Here is a 26312-nt window from a genome sequence, read left to right as displayed (position 1 = left end):
AGGGTTAGCAAACAAAGGAGATTTAGTGGGCACGTAATTATGGTCTTTTAGAAGTTTAAAAAGCACACAAAAAAGAGAATAAATTATTTTGTATGGATCTAGTAGGCGAATCTAGGCTGAAGTATAGAAGTTGCAAGAAGAGGCTAGGTCGATTAAATGTCTGATTCTTGATTTTGGCTCAGGTCATGATCTCAGGATCATGAGATCAAGCCCTAAACTGGGCTCCGAGCTGAGCATGGAGCCTGCATAAAGATTCTCTCTCTCCTCCCTCTGCCTCCTACCCTGCACATGCACTCTCTAAATAAGTAATTGATTCATTTTTAAAATATTAAAGTAGTTGCAAGAAGGTATATGTCAGTGTATACAGAGACTTTTTATTAAAAATAATAAGAAAATAGAACTCCCTAAACCGGAACAGATTTCTAGGCAAACCAGTATATTTTTTTTCCAGATGAGGTCATTTCAACTTCCCAACCAGGAAGTCTAAACTCTGCCTAGAGGGCTATATAGCAGGTTTCAGTTTACATAATCTGAAAAGGACCAGATAGTAAACTTTTTGTGCTTTGTAGGTCATACTGTCTGTCACAACTACTTAACTTTATTGTTGTAGAATGAAAGCAAATATAGACAATGCATGAATGAATGAGCGCGGCTGTGTTCCCATAAAACTTTATTTACAAAAATAGGCACCAGGCCAGATTTGATCTGTCAACTGTGGTTTGTCAACTCCTGCTATATATCACTTCCTGAATTGGGTGGGAGAAGGACCTAATCATCCTCCAATTCCCTTCCATACTCAAAACTTCAGAGCTACATGCTTCTTTGAGGAGGGTATGGAAAAGCATAGTTATCATTAGCCAAAAGATCTTCCCAGAAGGAGAAGGAGCTACCTATATGCATCCCTTTTTCAGTTTTCATCCAGATAATTGCAATGGGGAAAGTTCAGGTATATGAGATTTAAGCTGCATGACTCCAAATAATGGGGGAAGTTATAAACGTTTTTAAAAATGGAAATCTGGGCATGCGTTATGTGACTCTAACATGAAATAGTTAATATATTAAATAGCTGAACACAGGAATGGGATGTTCATAGAATATGTTGACAGGACAAAAAGTTGAAACTGTTGGCAGAAAACCAAAGTCAATATTGGAGCCAAGCAAATACTGCCTGCAGTGCCCTATTAGGGAAGCTTGAGGACCGTCCATTTTTAAGTGGCAAGAGACTCCCTCACTTCCAGAGCCACAGAAGCAATTGTGCTCTCAGGTAGAGAATTTCTATTATTCTGATTGCTTCCAAATAGATGCGTGTGTGTGTTTGTTTTGTTTTTTTAAAAATTAAGCATAGTTCTACTTTGAGAAGAAGCTATCCGTATGTTCTAATTTCCACTGTATTTAGAAAATATAAGAGATACTGATATTCTTATATATGAAATCTTTTACTCTAAGATATTTTAAAATCAAAGAGACTGTTGAGTGCTTTAAAGTTTTTCAATGGGCTTTAGTATTTTGAGAGCTTTCCTTAGGGATTCTGGACCAATATTATTGCCACTATTTACAATCATTTTCTTTTTCCCCAAATCAAGAGGTTTCACAACTATTTAACCCCCCTCTACCAATTCCCTTTCCATAATTATCAAAAACATTGACGGCAAGTGAGCCCTTAACATGATAGTAGTCTGGAGATCTCAGATTGTATCTTGTGCCAAGTCCCTGGCATAAAATATACAGAAGCTCTTGTTCCCTGTACCGGTAATTACGTGTTTAGATTTGCAATGCAGACATCTATAAGAAGATCTCTATCACCTTAAATTAAGGCTTATGATCAATATGATCTGTAACCAGCAGGGTTATGTATGTGTTGCTCTCTCTTCTAGGATGATTTCATTCAGGCAAGCCGCTTATTTCACTTGCTTCTTTGCTACAGTTTCCTGTGGTGAGTGCATTATCTCTAAGATGTAAAGTTCTGTGTAGGAAAGGAGTAGTTAACAAGACATGCCAGCCCTGGAGAAAGCTACTGAACATACAGCTTCCAGATGGAGGCAGATCCAGTAAGTCAGGACATAAATCCTTATAACATCCAGGGGCAACTGCCACTTCTCAGATGTATTGCCCTAGACACACAGGGGTGGGGAGCCCAGAAGTGAGAATGTTTGTGGGCAAACAGAAATTTCTGTTTGTAAATGACTCTTTACAAAGCAGATCTTAAACAGTCAGCCCTCCATTTTTATTATCAAGATATTTTAAAAACTTTATCTGAATATTCAATGTATAGGCATTTATAATGTCTGGATCCAACCCAAGTGTTGTTATAGGTACCAGGTGTATATTTTTTACTCTCTTAGGCCACTGGGGAACTACTTCAGAAATGAAAGTATTTGGTTTAAATTTAAATTAGTAAATCATCCTTTTGAATAGTTCTGGTTTTAACCGGGCTTTGAACCGTATTTCTCTCTCTAGTCATTCCATTAAATTTTTGGGGAATAAAGATGATTCTGGACACTGTTTTTCATTAATCGTTATGGAATGGAATGAGCCACTGTTATGGGTGGTTTCTGAGTCTGTGTTGACTTAAGATGGCCACGCCCCAGTGATTATTTATCTGCCTTTCAGATGTATGGCTAAGATAAACATCTCTTGGGAAAAGGTTACATTTGCAAAGAGATATTATTTTTTCAGGAAGAAGGTATTTTTCCCCTCCTAAACCCAAATCTGCCCCTCCATGTCTAATTGCTTTTTTGAGCTATGATCATTAAATTCATTGAATGCTGAGGAGTAGGAGCCAGAGATGCTATAGAATATGGCCACTTCAGTTTTATCTTTTTGGCAAAAAAAAAAAATAATAATAATAATTATGATCATGCTAAGAAAATTAGAGATGCAGGTAAGCAGAAAGTAAGAAACTATGTATTATTGTCTGTAGTCCTATAATCCAGAAATGGCCACTGTTAAAATTTATTTTAGTCTTTCAGATATTTTTCTACATGTGTCTATCTACACATTTAACAAAGATGCTATTAATTCTACATACTTTTTTATAACTTTTATAACATTTATAGCTATTATATATATATATATATATATATATATATATATATATAATTTTTGGAGCTTAGTAATCTTCCCTAGTCATGTTTTGTATGCTCATTCTTTTTTTTTTTAAAGATTTTATTTATTTATTCATGGGAGACACAGAGAGAGGCAGAGACACAGGCAGAGGGAGAAGCAGGCTCCCTGTGGGATGCCCAATGTGGGACTCAATCCCAGGACACCAGGATCATTACCTGAGCTAAAGGCAGATGCTCAACCACTGAGCCACCCAGGTGTCCACTCTATGCACATTTTTTTAAAAAGATTTTATGTATTTATTCATAGAGGCACACACAGAGAGAGAGAGAGGCAGAGACACGGGCAGAGGGAGAAGCGGGCTCCATGCAGGGAGCCTGATGTGGGACTCGATCCCAGGTCTCCAGGATCACACCCCAGGCTGCAGGCGGCGCTAAACCGCTGCGCCACTGGGGCTATCCCCTCTATGCACATTCTTATACACACATTCAGTTATTTCTGTAGAACAAAATTTTGGAAACAAAAATGTTAGAAAGGTGGAAATATTTTGGAAGGTTTTGTGATATATGTCATGAAATCATCTTTCAGAGGGGTGATTTTCCAGTTAACCCTCTCTACTAGCAAATGAGAGTGATCATTTATCCTACTTAGGCGAACTCCACTTGTCATCTATATGGCTTGACATATATTCACCTTTCTGGAAACTGTATCCTAATTTGTTTCTGTGCAACCACTGCCTCTGAATTCGGGTCCATGCAACTGTGACCCAAGCAGACCTCAACTAGTATGTAGATGCACGTGTCCTACTGGCTACCATGACCTGATCAGAGCCAAAGGCCTGCAACAAGACTTTTGCTTACACTTCTGGAAATAAGACTCTTGAACTATTAGGAAATGCAAAGGCGGGATCCCTGGGTGGCGCAGCGGTTTGGCGCCTGCCTTTGGCTCAGGGCGCGATCCTGGAGACCCGGGATCGAATCCCATGTCGGACTCCCGGTGCATGGAGCCTGCTTCTCCCTCTGCTTGTGTCTCTGCCTCTCTCTCTCTCTCTCTCTGTGACTATCATAAATAAATAAAAATTAAAAAAAAAAGAAAATACAAAGGCCTGAGCTTCTGGCACCACCTTGCCACTCTGTGTAACTTGAGACCAACAGCAACACCATAGAACAGAGCAAATAAATGAAGAGAAATTGAATCTTGATGGAATCATCTGAGTACCCTATCCAGTGATTCCTGAGGCCAAATCTGTCATGGACTCTGGTTTCTGAACCAATATATTGCATTATACTAGATCATATTGAACTAGGCTTTTTAAATCATTTGTGGCCAAAATCAGTACATCAACACTGGTAACTTAGATAATTAAAATTTTTTTTTTGCTAATCTCATCAGTAAAATGGCATCAGTTGTTTTAACTTGCTGGTATTTATGATTCTTTTTTTTTTAAAGACTTTATTTATTTAGATACACAGAGACACAGAGAGAGAGAGGCAGAGACACAGGCAGAGGGAGAAGTAGGCTCCCTGCAAGGAGCCCGATGTGGGATTTGATCCTGGATTCTGAGGTCACACCCCAAGCTGAAGGCAGACACTCAACCACTGAGCCACCTAGGCATCCCTGTATTTATTATTCTTACCATTTTTCATATACTCACATTTTTCATATACTTATTGTATGCTTGTGTTTCTTTTGTAAATTATCTTTTCTTTTTTAAAAAAATATATTTCTTTATTCATGAGAGACAGAGAGAGAGAGAGAGAAGCAGGCAGATGGAGAAGCAGGTTCCAGGGAGCCCGACATGGGATTCGATCTCAGGTCTCCAGGATCACGCCCTGGGCTGAAGGCGGCACTAAACCGCTGAGCCACCTGGGCTGCCCTGTAAATTATCTTTTCATATCTCTTTGCCCTTTTAAAAGAAAAATGTGGTGTTTTTCTTATTGATTATGTAATTTTTTTAACAACACTAAAGAACCTGCCCAAAGTCCATGGACACAGGAGACAGTGTGGCATATTTTATGTTATGGGATAACTTATATAACAGTGCTTTAAAACACTCTAAAATACAATATGAACAAGCCTACTATCATTATTGTCATCACCATTATCATCACCATTACCAACTTAGGAGGATAAGTAAGAACACCTATTAGAACTTTCCTCCCAATCTGTTCCAAAGTTGGTGTGTTTTTAGTTGCCCCTTTCTGTCAGCCAAGTCACATGGCAGTTCACAAAGGCTTAGCTGAGGAATGGAACTACCAGGCTAGCACAGGCTTTTGTTTGTACTCATGTTTGTGCACTGGGACAGGGGAGGATGACTTGGTAACTATGAATCAGCCAAATACATCAATTGTTCAAAACACAGGTTGCTTTGCAGTTCACGTTGTGACTGGACCAGCTACTCAGTGTTTTGTGTGTATATGAAATCTAGGCCTGTATACCTGGCAACTTGTATCCCCATAGGCTTCCACCTGAAGAGATCTCTGCTTTTTCTTCTTATTTTTTTATTTTTATTTTTTTGATCTCTGCTTTTTCTAAATATAAGCCTTACCCAAGGGTTAGTCATCTTAGCCATACCTCCCAGAGGAAGAAAAGCAATCTTCCTGGGTTAAGTCATCATAAGAGACCTCAAGGCTGGGATCCCCAGAGGGGTAGGATAGTGCAGGGGAAATTTTAATCATCAGTGCTTAATGAAACACATGTGTCTAAGCTGCCCATTCCCTGAAGGGCAATACAAAAATAGATGTCCTAGAAGATGGGCAAAGTTATCATTAGAATATCCTGTGGTTAATGGACAATTGACAGACAAACAAATGCGCTGCCTAAGACGGAAATGCTTATTAAGCTTCCTTTAAAGTGGGTCTCTCAAGGTAAACTCAAATTCATGCATCAAAGTTTACTTTTAATATATGAAACAGAAGAAGAGTAAAGCTAGCAGATAATACTCTAACAACACATGGGATGCAGGGTACCCTAGAACTGTGAACAATGCCAAACAGCAAATAGTTCAGAACGGATTTTCAATTTAGCTCATGTGTGCATTTGCATTTGCTTGTAGAAACTGAGCAAATAAACGTGTTCTCTGTACTGATCCCAATAAGTACCTAATAACTCTTGGTTTGTTTAAATTAAACTGAGATGAGGTACAACATTTAACATCGCACACTAGAAAAAGGAACAGGATTGGGAGTGAGAAGAGCTAGGTTTCTCTTCCAGGATGATCATTAGCCACATGGGTCTTACTTACACAACTCTATACTGCCCTGAGATTCAGTTCCTTCTTTCTGTTAAAAAAAAAAAAATCAGAGGCATATAATGAAGTCTGCCTCTAACTCCCCTTACACTCACAGAGCTGTTGTGAAAGGTTTTGAGACAGAGATTGTATATTGTTGGTTTTTTTTTAATTTTTTTATTTGACTATAGTTGACACATAATGTTACAACAGTTTCAGGTGTACAACATAGATTCAACTTCTCTATACACTATGTTATTCTCACCACAAGTGTAGCTACCATCTGTCACCATACAACACTGTTACAATGTTGACTATGTTCCCTATGCTATGCTTTTTATTCCTGTGACTTATTTATTCCATAACTGGAAGCCTATTATTTCATTTCATTTCATTCATTTCATTTCATTTTATTATTTTTAAGTAGGGTCCATGCCTAGTGGACCCCAGTGTGGGGCTTGAACTCACCACCCTGAGATCCAGACCTGAACTAATATTAAGAGTTGGACACTCAACTGACTGAGCCACCCAGGCATTCCACTTGTTATTTTTAAGGCATGGTATTTTCATAATCTGTTAGGCCACAGGGAGAAGCCAAGCTAGAATTGTATTTTCTTGCAGATAATTTATGTGCAAAATATTGTATAATTTCATAAAAATCAACCAAGTTTTTTATGGAGAAGTACCCGTAGAATGATTTTATTTTTTTATTAAAAGATTTTATGTATTTATTTGGGGGAGAGAGAGAGCAGGAGAGGAAGAGGGGAGAGGGAGAGAGAGAGAGAGAGAGAGAGAGAGAATGTGAGAAAATGCAAAAGGTGGAGAAAGAGAAGCAGGCTGCCCATCAAGCAGGGAGTCTGATGTGGGGTTCCATCCCAGGACCCTGGGATTATGACCTGAGCCGAAGGCGGATGCTTATCAGACTAAGCCACCCAGGCACCCCCCCATAGAATGACTTTAAATAATATTATGCTTTGTTCAAATAGTCACCTTAATATGTTATACTTAATACAGTCTTGTAAAGCTCTTTGGGTATTTAGTGGAAGAAGTAAGAAGGTTTAGAACAGATATATTTTTATCAAAATAATTATTCACATTCATTGCAAATTAACGTATTTTTTCAATGATTGTATCACAGGATGCCTGACTCAATTATATAAAAACACCTTCTTCAAAGGTGGGGACCTAACTGCCATGTACACCCCGAATGTCCATCACTGTCAGATGATGTGCACATTCCACCCCAGGTGTTTGCTCTTCAGTTTTCTTCCTGAAAATTCAACTCATGATGTAAACAAAAGGTAAAAGATGATATGCCATTATTGGAGAAGCCAGTCATTTTGCAAAATAGAACCAGTCGTGTGCAAAAAGGTATAGATGTTGCAGGGTTATGGTTCTCAAATGGGGTTGAAGGGCCAGTTTCATCGGAATCACCTGGAGCAGTTCTTATATTAGCAGATCCTTAGGCCACAGCCTCAGACCCAAACCATTCAGCCCACTGAACCAAAGTGTCTTGGGTCTGGCAATATGCATGTGAAACAGTTGTTTCCTTCACCTAAAGTCATAGAAACTAGGCATTGTCTATCCAAGGATGTAAGGAGAATGCTTGGGTTAAGTGATTGCCTCAAGAAAGGGTCTAAAAACAGGTGAATATTTCACCTGAACAAGGAAATATACTGTCTGACTCAGGATCCTATTAGTGGATAGCTCAGTCCTAAGAAAATATAACAGAAGGTAAATATTTTGTTGCAAATATTGTTGAGTAAGATCCAGAACTTGTGATCTTGGGAAGGGTCTGGTCTGAACGGGCCTGTAGTAAACCAGTACACCTGTAGTATGTATAGTTTGTGTGTGTGTGGGGGGCTGTGTACACACGTGCACATGCACGTGTGTGCCAATATATATTACTAACTAGCATTTTGGAAAAGTAAGAGCACTGGAAAAATAACCATTAAATATCCTACTAGCTCATAAAGTTGACTGAATGCAGCCATGATTTCACCATAATTTTCTTTCACTTTGATCAGTAATCAGAATGAGCATTTCTTCACTGTTCTCATTTCCATATTCATAAGTCTTTTCTTTTATCTTAACTCTGTTTGAATCGAAAAACTTGGAATTAGGTAATCACCCTCTAATTCTACATATTAAACTTGTACAGAAAACCCAGAGTGTGTGTGAGAGGCATCAACTTTTTTTTTTAAATTTTATTTATTTATTCATGAGAGAGAGAGAGAGAGAGAGGCAGAGACACAGACAGAGGGAGAAGCAGGCTCCATGCAGGGAGCCTGACATGGGACTTGATCTTGGGTCTCCAGGACCACACCCTGGGTTAAAGGCGGCAGTAAAACACTGAGCCACCCAGGCTGTCCCAACTTTTTATTTAGAGTTGAGTTAGGTTCTAGAATCCTTGTGAGAGATAACCATTAAGATTGACACTAAAGATAGAATGAAGTCTTCTGTTAGTGCAAACTAGAAGGAATTAATAAGCAAGCTGAACAGCATAGGTAGATCCAGCTCTCATGACTGATTTAATTTCTTAAGTAAAAACATTCACCAGGTGAAAACATAATACCCCAAATTTTAGGAACACGGGAAAAGTCATTACCTCTTTAATATGATTGACTTTCTGTATTTAAAAGTGTTTTTAAAAAAGAAAAATAATACTGAAGTTAAGTATTACAAAGGCTGTTAGATTTTTATGGAATTTCCTCTACAAGTGTTTTTTCCAGCAAGTGTCAGGGAAGCTCTATTATTTTCCTTATTCCTAGTCATAGTTATTAGTGTATAAAAAATGTTAGACATTTCCTCTAGTGCGTGTTTATTATTCTACTTTCTAACTGAAAGTTCTTTTAAAAACAGATTTGGTTGCTTCTTAAAAGACAGTGTTACAGAAACCCTGCCAAGAATGTCATGGACAAGTGCAATTTCTGGACATTCCTTAAAGCAATGTGGTCATCAAATAAGTGGTAAGCTGTTGATTCCTTAGCTAAATTTGAATGAATAATGTGTTTACCTTAAAACAGGTTCTGTTCAAGCTCTATACTGCCTTGGACATTTGGAAGGGAGCACTTTGAGGGGACACTATTTATTGGATGTATCCTTCCTCTTGTCTTTATCAGTTACATGCTCAAGGAGCCTCTATCACTAATGAGATTAGCACTGCAATATAAGATTTGCAGAAGGTGAATACACATTGAAATGATGGCTGTCACCTTCCCCCACTGCTGATTGCACAAAAGAATCTTAGAACACAGAGAATTGCACATAAGATTGCACATAAGAATCTTAGAACACATCTCTCTCCCTGTTTTACTTGAGATTATTTGTATGCTAGTGGTTCTTGACCAGGGGTGGTTTTGTCCTTCATCCAGGGAGCATTTGGCGATAACTGAAGACATTTTTGGTTGTCACATCTTGGGGGGATGCTACTGGCATCTGGTGGATAGAGATCAGAGAGGCTGTTAAACATTCTACAAGGCACAGAGCAGCCCCCCTGACAAGGATATTCTGGTCCCAAATGTCAATAACACAGAGGTTAAGAAACTCCATTAAGCCCTCAAATGGAAGGTCTGTGTTCTATAAATCTTGCTAATAAGAATAATACTTCTTAGAAAAAAAATGTGAGGACTTAAGAGTTCAGGAAATTCAAGTTCTGACACTGCTACCAATGTCTTAGGAAACAATTTCCAAACCTATCCTAATTTAAGGCAGATAAACTATTTCTCTGACCTGAAAGTGAAAAGTAATGAAAAGATTCTCTCCACCGATGGGCTGGCAGGACCTTGAAATAACAACCATGTTGTGACTGTACATCATTGCTATTTTGCCTTTACTATTTACATTTAGTTTTGTAGTGTCAAATTTCAGGTGTTTTAACATTTCTTATCCTTCCTTCCCCCATGAATACTGAATACCACTCCCTCAATCCACATGGGTGCTTTGTGCCCACAGTTTGTGTAGGAATCAGTCCTGGTTGGGAACGTGGGGATCTGACTTAGCCAACATGGAGTTTACCTGAGGATGAGTACGTGTCCTATGTTATAAGATCGAACCTATATCTCAATACAACTTAGTATAAATTATTCAATTAAGCATTCTTTTTAATTATGCTATCGTAGTAAAATTTAAAGAACAGTATTTTGCTTTTCTCAGTACTCCTAGTTATTTTTTTTTCTCAAACTTCATCTTACAGAACTAGATTTAATGTTCCCTCCTAACTCTCCCCAAGTATCTCAGATTAAAGTGAATAATTACTCCACAGGACATAAAGTCCCTAAACTCAGGACCAACTTTAGTTTAAAACATTTATAGGTAGGTTTATAGCTTTCCACTGATAATAAAGAAAAGTTTCAGTTTGTAAGTATCTCATCCCAATTCAGCTGGTTTCTTTTCTGATGTGCAGCAGAGTTGGAAAGAGACTTCATTTCTAGAATCTGCAAACTCCTATGGGCATGAATTACTGTGAGTTATCCACTGCCCTGCCCACCTCAATATATTGTTTTCCTACTAGTTTGTACTCTTTCTGTCATTCCCACCACTAAATCTAGTAGTATGACTTTTTCAACCATACCGTTAGGAGTGGAACATTACATACAACAGATTATGGTTATACTTCTGGTTTCCTTATCCAAGGGTCTAACTAACAAATCTGAGTGCCTTTTCTTTTTTCTTTTTTTTTTAAAAGCCTAAATCATAAATTTGGTTTGCTGTCTGTCAAAAAAAATTATATTTTTTGTGTATAAGATACATGTCAAATGAAAGGTTGCTTAAGTGAAATTTAACAAAAATATAAAGAAAATATAAATGGCTTCATCACAAATATACAAAGACTCTTCCCTTTTATAGTGATTTGGCACATAGATGTCAATGGCAGGGCTTACAGATGAAATTCACAATCAGACAGGAGTAGTTGAGAGCTGAGAAATAAGCAGAGATAGGGAAGCTCCTTTACTCAATGCAAGAAGTTGAGGGCACATCAGTTTGTTTAATAATGCGAACTCCTGGAACAATCACCAGGGCCCTCACTGTCGTTGCTTTGTTTGTCTTCCACTGCTCATTGATCATGAAATATTACCTGTATGGTTGCATATACCTTACAGTTTTGGAAACAAAGTCACCCTTTCTCCATGCTAGTGCTCTAAAACATACTAGAATGTTTTTAATTTGAGCAGAGTTTGATAATGTAGTGATGTCAGAAAAATTCTAAATCCCCTCATTAAAAAGGCAGTCGTGAAAAACAGAATATCATCCTTCAAAACTATCCTAATTGATGATCTAGTTCTAGAAGGAAAGCTTACTGAATTTGCTCTATGCATTTTACTTGTACAGCTTGCCACCGAGACATTCATAAAGGAATTGATATGAGAGGAGTCAATTTTAATGTCTCTAAGGTAAAAAGTGTTGAAGAATGCCAAAAAAAGTGCACCAATAGCATTCACTGCCAATTTTTCACATATGCCACTGAAACATTTTACAACGCAGAGTACCGGTGAGTAACATTCATGGTGCTTATTATTTCTGATGGTGCTTGTAAGATTTAATTGTACTCTTTGTAACTTTTTTTTTTTTTTACAATGGAAAACCAAATAGGGCTTTGAGACTTAACCACTCTGCTTATTTATTTATTTACTCAGTTTTGGTGTCATTTTGCTAAGGAGAATAATTTCCATGGATTGGGACATGAGGGTTTGTCTGAAAAATATCCCCCACTCCATTCTCACTCTAACCTTGAATGTGCAGAGCAGAAAAATGTCTTTTTGATTAATAATACAAACCCTGGACTCACTCAGGATCAAAGTCATTGTTCTGATTGCTTTATTTCCCACTGACCAAGGATCATTTCAATGCAAAATGGATTGCTACATGGATCTTGCAGTTTAGGAAGAGAAGTAATCTCTTTTCTTCATATTTAGAAACAGCTGCCTTTTAAAGAATGGTCCGGGAGGAACACCCAGCAGTATAAAGGTGCTGGCTGATGTGGTATCTGGATTCTCACTGAAGTCCTGTGCACTCTCAGAAATTGGTAATTGTATGGCTACTATTTCACTTTGTGATCGTGGTAGGCAGAATTAGAATCCCCCAAAGACATCTACATCCTAATTCCTGGAAATGTGTGAATGTTACAATACATGGCAAATGGGGCTTTGTAGAGGTGATTAAGCTAAGGATTTTGAGATGGGAGATAATTATTCTGGATTATGTGGATGGGCCCAGTGTAGTCACAAGAGTACTCATGAGAAAAAGAGGAAGACAGAGAGGCTGTAGTCAGAGAGAGAGAGTTTTGAAGAGGTCACACTGGTGGCTTTCAAGATGAAGAAAGGATCCATGAGCCAAGGAATTCAGGTAGCCTCCAGAAGCTGGAAAAGGCAAGGAAATGGGTCCTCCTATAGAGCTTCCAGAAGGAACAAAGCCCTGCCGACATCTTAATTGTAGCCCAGTAAGACTCATTTCAGATTTCTGATCTCCAGAACAGTGAGATACTAAATTTGTATTATTTAAAGATACTGGGTTTGTGATAATTTGTTACAACAGCAGCAGGAAACTAGTGCAATTACATTGCAGAGAAAACTATAATGTCATTTCTTGGTGGTGTCCATTGTCTGGTGAAATGACTCAACCATAATGAATCAATAAAGTGCTGCTGTCATTTGAATTACCCAGAAAATTGTCCCTCCACCTTATTTAGCATATCAGTCTGTTAGTGGTAGGATGTTACTGAAACCAAAGCACCAACATTCAATGCTACGCAGTATCCAGTGCCAGCTCCTGCCAAACTCCGCATCAGGTGCTGGGTGAAGACCCCCCACCCCAAGGGAGATTGGGAAATTGGCAACAAGGCATCTTTTTTCCTCTTTGTTTCCTTTCCCCTCTGGCACATCCCCTCTGTGATGGGTACCAGATTTCTGGTTCAAATTTACTGATTATTTAATTTTTAACATTCACATTTGGTTCTTTTTTACAAGTGTAATTTCTATCTCTTTACTGATATCCTTTATTTGTCAGGATAATGTTTTCATGTTTTTCTTCAGTTTTTTAGATGTGGATTCCTTTAGTTCTTTGAATATATTTAAAATAGCCGATATAAAAAAATTAAAAAATAAAAAAAAATAAAATAGCCGACATAAAGTCTCTGTATAGTAGATGAGGAAGTTGGTACTTTCTTAGCAAAAATGTATGTTGTGCGTAGGGGCCATAGTTTCTTGTTTCTATGCATGGCATGTATTTTTTTGCAAAAAAATTAGACCTTTTAAATTATAGCATACAGTAATGCTGGAAATCAGATTCCCTCCTTCCCCAGTCTGCTGTTGTTACCACTTTTTGTTACTGCTATTTGTTTGGTGACTTTCCTGAACTAATTCTGTATTTATTCTTTGTAGATATGACCAGGAATGTTTCTACTTGATTTTCCTAATAGTTAGCTAATGATTAGGCATAGATTTCCATATGTGCCTGGAACCAGTAAGTCTCTCAGGCTTTTTTTTTTTTTTAAGGGTTTTTCTTTTTTTTTTTAATTTTTATTTATTTATGTATGATAGTCACAGAGAGAGAGAGAGAGGCAGAGACACAGGCAGAGGGAGAAGCAGGCTCCATGCACCGGGAGCCCGATGTGGGATTCGATCCTGGGTCTCCAGAATCGTGCCCTGGGCCAAAGGCAGGTGCTAAACCGCTGCGCCACCCAGGGATCCCCCGTCTCTCAGGCTTTGATGAAGGGGTGTTTTGTGAGTGTTGGGGCACGCTACCAACCTGCAGACAGGCGTTGGCCTTGGCCTTGGCCTTCTGCCCACTCAGGGTGCAATGTCAGCAGGCCTGAGGGGTTAGGACTTTCTCAGATCTTTTATGGACTTGTGCCCAGCCCTGCTCATGCACACAGCCCTGTACTTGTAGATGGCCTTCTAGATTCCCTGGAATATGTCAAAGATTTTCTTTTCTTTTCTTTTCTTTTCTTTTCTTTTCTTTTCTTTTCTTTTCTTTTCTTTTCTTTTTTTATGTCAAAGATTTTCACCACCACCCTCTTTCCCTTCATTTTCCTTTTAAGAATTTTGTCAGCTTATTGTTTGCTCCAGCTATTACAGCTGCCCTAGGAAGCTGCAATGTTACATAATTGCCACTTTTTGGTTGTTGTTTGTTTTTTGTTCTTGGCAAACACTTGCAAGGAAAAGGCTGTTTACACTGAAGAGGCTCTGAGTCATGTCAAATAAACTCAGTCCTCATGAATAGTTCCTGAGAACATCCACACAGGTCAAATAATGGTTTAGCTGGGGCTGGGGATGGAGCTTTGGAGCATCCTGCCCCAACCCCATCCTGCCCCCTCCAGGGCTGCTGGACTGCTGGTTTTCAGCATGATTGTGGGGCTATTTCCAAGGAGCTGAGGAGAGGAGAATGGAAATAGGGCAAATTAAAAATCCCACAAAACTCACTGTTCTTACAGAGATTCAGCTGTTTCTCTTGAGCAAATGCTCCCTGGACTGTTATAATCTGATTAATTTTGATTAATTTCTAGAGCTCTGAAAACACTGACAATTTTTCCTCTACTCACATTATTTTTATGGAGGAGAGGATTTTTCAGGGGTCCTTCCCCTGCCATTTCCACTAACACCCTAGAGTGCTTCTGATAAAGCAAAACAAAACAAATGAAACAAAAAAAAACCTAGCTTTAAAAAAGAAAATGGTTCTTCTTAACAGGATAGCTCTTGTGCTTTTGTCAACTGGACGGGTCAAGTGGCGACTGCAACACTATACAGTTCTGTGCTGCATGTTTCATAGGCAGCAATGGACACCCAGAGTACTTCAGAATTAGGGAATCAGGAGAGTAGGATATCTAGAAGTAATGGAAAACATAAAATGGCTAAAGGGGAAGGTCAAAGGCATTTAACCAGAAAAAGATCAGGATGACTGTCTTAATTTTTTGTTTATAGAAGGGTGTCATTGAAGAACGGATTAAATTAACCTGTGTGGTTCCATTAGGCAGGTCTAGGTAGATGCTACCATGAAAAAAATAAAACTATTCTAACCCTTAGAAAGGACCAGAAAAAAATCGGGCCTTGTCACGAGGTAGTGGGCTCTTTGTCACTATAAATATCTTAGGAAAAGGGAAACAACTTGTCAGGAACATCCTAGAGGGATGGAGTTGTAGGTTGTGGATGTTGCATGGATGTCCCACCTCAGGAGGGATGACCTCTAAGTTCTCTTCCAGCTTCTAGAGTCTGCATTTTTTTTCTTTAAAGATTTAATTAGTAGAGGCTGAATTTCCAAGACTGCCCATATTATGGTATGGCATGATTAGCGATAATTCATTGTCGTTATGATGATATTATGTCACTAGAGGTACTTTCTCTTGAAACACCTATGCTCATTTAAATTAGGACTCTTTTTGTCCTTCCTATAATTGCTATCATTATTCCACAATTTTAACAAAATTTGTTATCAAATTGAGTAAACCGAGTAAATAATATGAACACAAATAAACACATAATTGAGACATAAAATAAGAGGCATCTGGGTAGCTCAGCTGGTTAAGCATCTGATTCTTGATTTTAACTCAGGTCATGATCTCAGGGTCCAGAGATCAAGCCTCATGTCAGGCTCAGCACTCGGTGTGGAGTCTGCTTGTCCCTCCTCTCTTTCTCTTTTTTCATTAATAAATAAAATCTTTAAGAAAATAAGATTATATAAAGATAATGAAAGTGGGTTTTCTCCTGTTCTAATTTCAATGGGCACAGGGCATTTTTGTTAGCTACCGGGTATCTTTGTTAATCTGTTTTTATTAAAATCTTTTTTGTAATAGTCAGAAAATGTAACACAAAACCTTATCTCCTAAGATCTGGAATTCAGGGTCAGGATAATAGAAAGAAAATCTAAACGTATGCTAAGTAACTTACATATTTTGCGTAGATTGAGATAGAACCGAGAGTATAGGTTGAGATATTTCACTTCTCTGACATAGAAATCTTTTATCAGATTTAGACCGATTTTTCCTTCTTCCAAATGGCAAACAAGTCTGAGGATAAAGGTCCATTTTAATGGACCTTTTCTTCACTTAGGGCATGTGGTGCTATGAATAACAGTCATAATTTCCTTAGATAGGATGATAAAGGACAAGTCTCTTGAGTGTCATGTCATTTGCTGAGGACTGTCTCCCCTCTGTGAGTTCACAGGTTGCCACATGAACATTTTCCAGCACCTGGCATTTTCGGATGTGGACATTGCCAGAGTTGTCACCCCAGATGCTTTTGTGTGCCAAACCATTTGCACCTACCATCCCAACTGCCTCTTCTTTACATTCTACACAAAGGCGTGGCATCTAGAACCACAAAGGTGAGTAAGAACATGTGACATTGGCTACGATCCTGTCATCACTGTAATTTTATAGTTTGGGTTTTTGAAAACCTTTGTTCATTTCCTCAGAGCACTTGAAGCCAGGGCTTAAGTAGGTAGTTTCCTGCCAGGTGTACATTAGTTAAGAGCTTAGCCGACTTGTCCACCTACCTTCTCTTCCTGAAACATAGCATTGGATCCATGGAACAATGGCCGTGGAAGAAAAGAATCAGATGCCTTTCTTACTGATCTAAATGTTTTCTCTTATTAACTTGAAGTAAAAACCACTCACTGACGGCATATCCATTAATATTGTCTCTAATTCCTGCCTCAGAAACTAGAGCCCTGTTTATCCCGATTGACCTCTTTACCCTCAGATAATCTATTCTTTTCTTTCTGTACAAAAGTGGAGCCAAGAGATGAGTGTATAGTTATACAATAGCATCAGCCACAGAAACGCCTGGAATTTGGTGTTGGCTCTTTTTTCTTTTCCATTTTCTCTTTTTTGCTTTCTATTCAATGAGAAGGTGGAACTTTACCATTCTTCTCTCTCTAGGTTATCTGTGCCTATCAGTTTTCCTTAGACAGAGATGTGGCTTGGTTTACATTTAATCTCTGTGATTTATTAGAGAGAATCCTGTGGTCTGCTTTACTTTCTTTCTTTTTTTTTTTTCTGTCTGCTTTACTTTCAAAAGAGTTTCTCAGAGGAATAAAATTTGCAGAGGTGATTTTCAAAACATGAAGAGCTTTTGTGTTTGCCTTTAACGCAGCTTTGTTTCTCTCTTTTGCTTTTTTTTTTTAAATAGAAATATTTGCTTTCTTAAGACTTCCAAAAGCGGGACACCAAGTTCACCTACTTCTCAGGAAAATGCCATGTCCGGATACAGCCTTTTAACCTGCAAGAAAGCTTTGCCTGGTAATGTAATTCAATAATAATAGCACATAAAATGTGATACACTTCATGATCTTCTAACAAGTAATAGCGAAGAAACAAACCCCAGTACCAAAACCTCGGATAAATGTGGTTTATAGCTGTTTTCATTTTGTATCTTTTTATGTCTCCAATTCACACAGAGCCGTGTCATTCCAAAATTTACTCAGGAGTGGGTTTTGAAGGGGAAGAATTGAATGTGACCTTTGCTGAAGGAGTGAACGCTTGCCAAGAGACTTGTACCAAGATGATTCGCTGTCAGTTTTTTACTTACTCTTTACACCCAGAAGACTGTAGAGGAGAGAAGTTAGTGAAAATTTATTTTTCAAAGACAGTTGCATGAGTTATGCCCTTCTCTGAAAGTTTAATCTTTCTACTGATCATTTTATCTAGGTGCAAGTGTTCCTTACGATTATCTTTGGATGGTTCCCCAACTGGGATGACATATGGGACACGAGTGAGCTCTGGTTATTCTTTGAGGCTGTGTAAAAGTGGGGACAGTTCTGGTGAGTGAGCCTCACTTATTCATGGAACCGTAAAGGGATGCCTGTGTTATTTTGATCGATTGCTTAGTTTCAGATAGCAGAATTATGTATTTTGTGTCCTTGGCTAAGAAGAACTCTGAGTCGCCTCTAATGCAACCATTAACTTTAAGACTCTCTTTTTAGTCTGCACAACAAAAACGAGCACACGCATTGTTGGAGGAACCAACTCTTCTTGGGGAGAGTGGCCCTGGCAGGTCAGCCTGCAAGTGAAGCTGAGAGCTCAGAGCCACTTGTGTGGAGGGTCAATCATTGGACGCCAGTGGGTCCTCACTGCTGCCCATTGCTTTGATGAGTAAGTATGGCGTGTGTCTTATCCAGAGTCTTGACCTGCCTTTTTGTTTGGAAGAATCTATGATAAGTTTCTTGAACATCGTGTCAGTGTATTCATCAAAGCTTATTCTTTAATAAAAGACTTTTTTTTTAAGGCAGATGTAATAAAAGGCATTTTAAAGCAGGGCTAATATTCAAAATGTTGAACAGCTAGTGGGGCCTCTCTGAGCACTGACGGATCTGACCCAGCAGAACACAGTGCGGCCTGTTTACAGGGCTGGCAATCCCGGGGGGCTATCACTCCTACTTTAAAGAATAAGAAGAAATGCCCCACCTGCTTCCACCTCCATCCACCACTCCCCAAATGTATTCTTCAAAGACTTAATTTTCCAGGCCCATACACATTTTGCTTTCAGCTCTTTGATTCACAAATGTACTCAATAATAGAGTGAAAACAAAAATGGGAGGTGGTTATATATTTCAGTGAATAAAATCTGGTAAAATATTTCTACTTTATAAGGAAAATTGTACATGTGGCAGGGTTTTAAAGTTTTAAAACACTTAGACTTTGTACCTGAATGGGGCTTGAGTCACAGCTCTGTCACTTATTGGAGCCATGAGTGACCTTGGGCGATTTGTAAATCTCTCTTTATTTTCCTGTCTGCAAAATAGGAACAATAATATCTAATTATAAGTTTACTAAAAGGGTTACGTGATACACTTAAAAGTCCTTAGCACTATACCTAGAACATAAAATCACTGTCCCCCCCCAATAAGCTATGATTAAATAAGAAATGTAAAAATGGACAAAGCATAGGAATAGCAAGAAATACAAATAGCCCTAAAATAAAAGATACTTGGTCTCTCTCAGGAGGTATTTTGTTTTCAAAGAATTCTCCCTCTTGCTCTAAGAGGGTAGGTCCCTGGTTGCCATGTGTCAGGATTGAGGATCTGGCTGCTGACTATACCAGAGTCAACGGTACTGCTGAGCAGAGCAAGGCTCCTTCATGGTTGCCACATAGCAGCATGGGACTCCAGGTAGTGGCTCTGCTACACATGGCATTGCTAAAGGGGAATTCTATTGACTTGGAAGGAAAGACCGTGTGAAGGGGAAATAGTAGGTCCTCCCTTTTCACAAAATGCACTCCAATTTAGGACCAAGAATTTTCATCCTTCCCCCCCCCCAGCTTTACTGAGATATAATTGATATATGACATTGTGTAAGTTTAAGGTGTAATGTAATGATTTCACATATGCATGCATTGCAAAATGATTACCCTAATAAGGTTAGCTAAGACATCTGCACATCCATCACTACACATAATTACTTTTTTGTGGGCAGTGAAAATTTTCAAGATTCGCACTCTTAGCAACTTTCAATGTTTCAAGTATTGTTAACTGCAGTCACCATGCTGTACATTAAGTCTCCAGAACCCATTTATAACTGGAAGTTTGTACCCTTTACTCCTTCCTGCCGTGACACTCCCCTGCAACCACCAATCTGTTCTCTGCATCTATGAGTTAAGTTTTTTTTAGGTTCCACATATGGATGAAAACATATAGCATCTGTCTTTCTCTGACTTATTTCATTTAGCATAATACCCTCAAGTCCCATCCACATTGTTGCAAATTGCAGGATTTCCTTCATTTCTATGGCTGAATAATATTCCATTGTATGTGCACACACACAGACATGCTTATATGCATATGTATAATACATGTATGCATATGTATATATTATATATGTGTATATATATATAGACACTGTATATATTATACCACATTTTTTTAAATCGTTCATCTATTAATGAACTTAGGTTGTCTCCATGTCCTGGCTATTACAAATAATGCGGCTGTGAACATGGGAGGGCAGACAACTCTCAAGGTAGTCTTCTCATTTTCTTTGAATATATACCCAGAAGCGGAATGGCTGAATCTTAAGGTAGTTCCATTTTGAAATTTTTGAAGAACCTCCATATTGTTTTCCACAGTGGCTGCGCCAATTTATATTAAGAATTTTCATTCTTGAAGGCTCAGTGTTGTTGAGTTTGTAAGAGATAATATACACGGAAACATTGATTTTATTGAAAGAAGACCACTTGTGCCCTTATCTGTATGATTTTCTCTAGAGTTTTATGCAAATATTATCTAGCATTTCTCCATGATGATAAAAACATCCAAATCTTTACACAAGATAAGACTTTGCTTTAGGTCTTAATTTTAGATTTACTTTGTATTCATATTTTTAAAAATTAATTTAGGGGTGCTGGGGTGGCTCAGTTGGTTGAGCAACTGACTGTGACTCAGGTCATGATCTCAGGGTCCTGGGATTCAGTCTCACGTCAGGCTCCACGCTCAGCAGGGAGTCTACTTGTCCCTCTATCCCTCCCCCCACTCATGCTCTCTCTCTCAAATAAATAAAATCCTTTAAAAAAGAGTTAATTTAAATTTTCACACTTCTGAAACTATCGATATTTTATTTTATTATGTATATTTATTTTTATATTCTATTATATTCTGATTCTGTTCTTTGGCCATGCCATGAGGTGTGCTTTATTTGCATTAATGACACAAATAATTTTCTAGAACAGGCCAAGGCAAACTGGAGGATTAGTAGTTCTGGTGGGGGTCCTCTGAGGGCCCCACAGGCTGGGTGCATCTGCTCAGGGTGCCGGGTCACTCAGGTTAGTTCTGAGTCATTAGTAGTTATTAGTTCGGGTCATTAGTAGTTCTGGTGGGGCGGTCCTCTGAGAGTCACATAGGCTGGGTGCATCTGCTCACGGCTCAGCCTGTCACTCAGGTCCATCTTGCAGGTGGCTCTTCATGTCAGGCCTGGGCTGTCTCCAAGATGATGGAGGTAGGGAATCCTTCAGGTTCTTAGGAACCTTCTTCACTCCTCCTTTCCTGCTCAGTGGTCTCTGGTGGGCAGGTGTTCTCCTGTGTCTCTGTTATCCTCAGCCTGGCCCTACAGAAGCAGGTGATCCCCGGCTTGTCTGCTATTTTCTGGAACCACCCTGGAGTTCGTCTCAGAGCCCCACGCCTGATGCTCCCACTCGCCTTGCTGCAGCCAGAGGCCTAGAAAGATAACTTTTGAGTATCATTGAAGCCTCCCAATTTTGCCCAGTGAGGGGGGCGTGTGTACGATCAGTCTGACAAGTTCATGGAACCAATTGCTTTCAGGTTTGCTGAACTGAGCAGGATTTCCCCACAATAAACGATAAGTCTCTCCCAGACAGTTTCTCTCAGATTTGGGACAGCAATGCTCTTGCATTTTTACTTACAGTAACATGAAATAACTACATAAATGCACACATTCAATGTTTTTAACTAAATCTTCAGAGATTCGGTGCTGCTGCTGTTAGTGATGACATGTTGCCAGGAAGCGAAATTAGGTAAGTAAAAATATGCCATTTGCAGTATTTTCTTCCCAGCCCAAAGCACCAATTTCAAAAGGTAAAATTGAAAGGAAAAAGGGCCAATATCAAAGGCTGTCTTTCTGGTTTCAAATGAGTCTTTATTTTTCCCTCCTAGACTCTCCTTGCCAGATGTTTGGCGCATTTATAGTGGCATTTTAAATCTGTCAGAGATTACAAAAGAAACACCTTTCTCGCAAATAAAAGAGATTATCATTCACCAAAATTACAAAATCACAGACGGTGGTAGTTACGATATTGCCTTAATAAAACTTGAGGCTCCTTTGAATTATACAGGTATGTAGCATATTTAAGGAGAAGCTATTCAGCTGAGTTCAGCAGCTTTAAATTTTCACATCAATTTGAGCAAAAGGGTAGAATCTGGAGAGATTGTCTTTAGTTTCTGGTTGATGGAGTCGGGAGCGAGTTGAGGAATTGCCAAGGGAGACAACACCTGTGACTTGGATAAATCTCTTCTATTTAAGGGATAAGAAGTAGAAATTGGTCTCTTCAGGTAGGAATCCAGGTGCATATACATTATTGAAATAATACACATGGGAAATGTCTTGGCTGTTTGGGAAGCATGGCTCCCTTTGGCAAGAGTAGCACGATGACTATGGCTTTGGGCATGTTAGGAATATATGAAGACTAGTGGGGCCAGATGCTAATTCCCAGGTCTAACTTGAGTGGAAGGAAGCTCTGGGAAGCTGGTAGTGTGGTGGTGGGAAGTGTGGCCTCCGTGGCACAATGCTCCACAGTTGGTGAATGCCCTCTGTGTCCAGGAATGATTACGTGACCTTGGTCAAGTTGCTTTTACCTCTTTGCACCTCGAATTTCTGCATCTGTAAAATGAGCATGACAGTCACCTGTTGGTGTGTCATAAAAATTGCTAATTAATAAGTTAAAGCACATAAAATAGTGCTTCAAACAGTGGAGACACTGTTACTACGATTGAAAGTAACATACACAGAGTAAAATACTTCTAAATGCTTTTGACAGAAATACATGTTCTGAGTTTAGGATTTAATTGAGAAAATTTGGCACCAAAAATGTCATGTGAAAATGAGTCTGATAATGAGAAATTTTCTTGAATCATTGGCCTTAGCAATCAAATAGAAAGCAAAAGGATCATTTTTCATGGTAGTACGCTAGAGAAAGAGAATATGGAAAAAGGAAATTGTGTATTTTTAAAGTCAATACCTATAACTTTGTTTAATCAAACTCTAATCTAAAAATTACCTTTCAGAATTCCAAAAACCAATATGCCTTCCTTCCAAAGATGATACAAATACAACTTATACTAATTGCTGGGTAACTGGATGGGGCTTCACAAAAGAAAGAGGTACAGCATGATATATTTTTTTAAGATTTTATTTATTTATTCATGAGAGACACACGGAGAGAGAGAGGCAGAGACACAGGCAGAGGGAGAAGCAGGCTCCATGCAGAGAGCCCGATGTGGGAATTCGATCCCAGGAATCTAGGATCATTCCCTGAGCCTAAGGCAGATGCTCAACTGCTGAGCCACCCAGGCGCCCCCAGCATGATATTTTAAATGTTGTTCTTAAAACAAGTCTTTTACCTTAAGGTACACAGAGTGAATCAATTTAACTGGCCTCTGTCTGAAATTTTATCCAAACTCATCACCATTCCAATCTATTCATTCTCAAATATTTACTCACTGATTCTTGAGAAGATGCATTTTTCTTTGGATCTGGAAAAATTTATAAAGTAACCTCTTCAGAATCTTACTTAATAATAAAGGCCACTTGTTTGACTATGGGATAAAGGATTTGTCCCATATGGGGCTAATAAGACCACTCAAGCCTATCCTGTCCTCACTACTAATAGTGTTTCCATCTCTCAGTGCCATTATTTTGCCTTTATACTAAGGGTCAGGAGTAGAGGCAGGCACACCATCTTTTTCTGGAAGGCTCTAAATGTTTTTTGTGTTGTTATTGTTGTTTCATGCATCCTTCCTGTAATCTGATGAAGCCTATGAGCCACTTTTGTAATGGTGCTTTTATTTTTTTATTTTTTAAAAGATTTTATTTATTTATTCATAAGAGACACATAGAAAGAGGCAGAGACATAGGCAGAGGGAGAAGCAGGCTCCCCACAGGGAACCCCATGTGGGACTCGATCTCAGGACTTCAGGATCATGACCTGAGCCAAAGGTAGACCCTCAACCACTGAGCCACCCAGACACCCCTGTCGTGGTGCTTTTAAATACTTAAAAAGAACATATAGACATATGAAGGAAACAAGTGAAATTGCAATAGAGTTATCAAAATACTTTCAAAAAGATGCAATACGGGAATGCATGAGTTTCTTTAATATATTAAATAGTAAGTTTTTCAAGTAACTACCATAATATCAGCCACAGCTGTCACATGAAACTATCACAAGTGTGATGAAAAATACCTGTGCTCTTGACTAATGGCAAAGCCATCCTACTAACACTCCCATTTTTATTGCCTGCACTCATAGCTGAAGGTAGTGTTAGACTTCAGTTGGAGATTGGTGAAAATAAGGATGTATTTTCCTATCCAAGTGTATAGAGCAAGTGAATTCTTTCTGTGGACCCCAATTTAAGAAGCCCTGCTCACGGGTAGTTGGTGTTTTTAAATTGCCCTTGGATTTCCCATGAAACAGACTTTTCTTGCTTTCCAAAGTTTTGTTCTTGATAGACACTATAGGGAATAAAATTTGCACATTCTTTACATATTTAAGCTCATCAAGATCTTTCCTTCTTTCCTGACTTAGTCCTTTATTCAGTGAATTCAAATTTTCCAAATGTTTGACTGGTACCTTAAGGCAGAAAGAAATTTTAAGAGTAACCTTAACTAAGAAAGGAGAGCTCCCAACATATGTTCAAGGGGAACCTGGACACGGGCGGAAATGTAATTATTTGTGGATAAATCGTTCTTCATGGAAAATATTTGCATAGTTAAAAAACAAAATACTCTTCTGAGCATATGGTGAGTTCCCCCCCCCAAAAAAATCACATATTTTTAAATGATCATGTTGAATATATAAAACAAAAACTGAAAGATAAGAATTTCCAGCTTTGGGGTTGGAGGTGATAAGAGGGAATTTCTGAGAGATTTCTATTGAGATGAGAGATTGGCAGGGAATCTGGTCAGCCTTGGGGTGCTGGGGTTGTCCTAACATTGACATCAGAGGCCAGTACATGGAGCTCTCTGTTTATCAATTTCTTTTTGCTTTTCTCTCTCTCTCTCTGTCTCTCTTTTGGTGTGATTAACTCTACTTTTCACCCTTTACTATTTTTACCTGAAGAAATGACCTAATGAAAGGTTCATAACACTGATTTGCTTTAAGACATTAGTAGTTTCAGACTCATCATATTTCCTCCTTCTGAAGTTTTATATTGATTACCTCACAGGGGAAATCCAAAATACCCTACAAAAGGCAAATATTCCTTTGGTACCAAATGAAGAATGCCAGAAAAAATATAGAGATTATGAAGTAAACAAACAGATGATCTGTGCTGGCTATAAAGAAGGAGGGAAAGATGCCTGCAAGGTAATACATTCAGTGATGAAAAAAACACACAGTAGTCTACTTGAGAAAAATCAACCACAAAATATACTCTCCATAGTACATTTCATTGTATTTTTCTTTAAAAAAATTGGAGCCAAATAATCTGACAATTTCAAAAGTAACCTTTGATGAACTGAATATGTGTGTGTGTGTGTGTGTGTGCAAATTTTTATTCTATTATAATCTGTGCAGAGGCATACTATATATAAGGGAGCACCATGGTACATAAAATAGCTGTAATAAAATATTAGAGCATTAGATTTACTTGACATTGAGATTCTGATATCAACATGTCCTTTTTGGAATAAATAGAAAATGCAACCATACGTATTGAATTCACTTATTTTCGTCACATCCAGAGGAATGAGGAAGGCAAGATATCCAAAGAACTATAAGGAACTGTATGTACGTGTTGTGTGTGGTGTGACTACAGAATTTTAATGGCACAACTGTCATACTTTGTATTATTTCATTTTTCCACTCACTGTGACACAGGGAGATTCAGGTGGTCCCTTAGTTTGTAAACACAACGGAAACTGGCATTTGGTGGGCATCACCAGTTGGGGTGAAGGCTGTGGTCGCAGAGAACAACCAGGTGTCTACACCAAAGTGGCTGAGTATGTGGACTGGATTTTAGAGAAAACACAGGTTGGTGATGGGCACGCCGGTCTTGGATGAAGTCACCAGTGTGAAGAAGCTTTCTAGAGATGGGAAAGAGCCCGGGTTGTAGCATGAGTTTTACAACCTGGGTCCAGCTCAAATGCTAAGCCTTGGAGTCTTCATCTGCAAAAATGTGGAAAATAGTATCTGCTTCATGTCCTTGTCATAAGGGTAAAAGGAGACAGTGCACGCAAAGCTGCTGAGGAAAATGTTGTGCAGAGGCAGGCTGTCAGCCTCCAGTAAAAATGCTAATAATGGAAGATAACAAGTGAACATTTCCGCAATTATTTGTTGCAAAATAAAATGGCAAAAGAATGTGA

The 26312-nt window shown here is 38.6% G+C and overlaps 1 protein-coding gene across 2 annotated transcripts; it reads left to right on the top strand.

The window, feature by feature from the left end:
• The first annotated feature begins 346 nt into the window (after window positions 1-346).
• On the top strand, window positions 347-26312 carry KLKB1 (kallikrein B1). Of its 2 annotated transcripts, XM_055315755.1 has the most exons (15): window positions 347-1264; window positions 1875-1933; window positions 7431-7593; window positions 9155-9261; window positions 11624-11783; window positions 12208-12317; window positions 16450-16609; window positions 17416-17525; window positions 17684-17846; window positions 17934-18046; window positions 18209-18377; window positions 21887-22065; window positions 23015-23110; window positions 25175-25314; window positions 25828-26312. In XM_055315755.1, the coding sequence occupies exons 2-15, from the start codon at window positions 1876-1878 to the stop codon at window positions 26008-26010; spliced, it is 1911 nt and encodes a 636-aa protein (XP_055171730.1). In that variant the 5' UTR covers window positions 347-1264; window position 1875; the 3' UTR covers window positions 26011-26312. The 2 variants fall into 2 exon arrangements, with proteins under 2 accessions (XP_055171730.1, XP_055171731.1); XM_055315756.1 differs by lacking the exon at window positions 347-1264 and having other exon boundaries at window positions 1922-2048.

The sequence above is a fragment of the Nyctereutes procyonoides genome, unplaced genomic scaffold (genome assembly GCF_905146905.1).
Source record: "Nyctereutes procyonoides isolate TBG_1078 unplaced genomic scaffold, NYPRO_anot_genome, whole genome shotgun sequence".
NCBI classification, from domain to species: Eukaryota; Metazoa; Chordata; class Mammalia; order Carnivora; family Canidae; genus Nyctereutes; species Nyctereutes procyonoides.
This window is presented reverse-complemented; position numbering and strand designations above follow the sequence as displayed.

Coding starts and splice junctions, on each gene's coding strand:
- KLKB1 (XM_055315755.1), top strand. CDS start 1,876: ATGATTTCATTCAGGCAAGCCGCTTATTTCACTTGCTTCTTTGCTACA. Junction 17,847..17,933: donor GAAGACTGTAGAGGAGAGAA/GTTAGTGAAAAT, acceptor CATTTTATCTAG/GTGCAAGTGTTCCTTACGAT. Junction 18,047..18,208: donor TAAAAGTGGGGACAGTTCTG/GTGAGTGAGCCT, acceptor CTCTCTTTTTAG/TCTGCACAACAAAAACGAGC.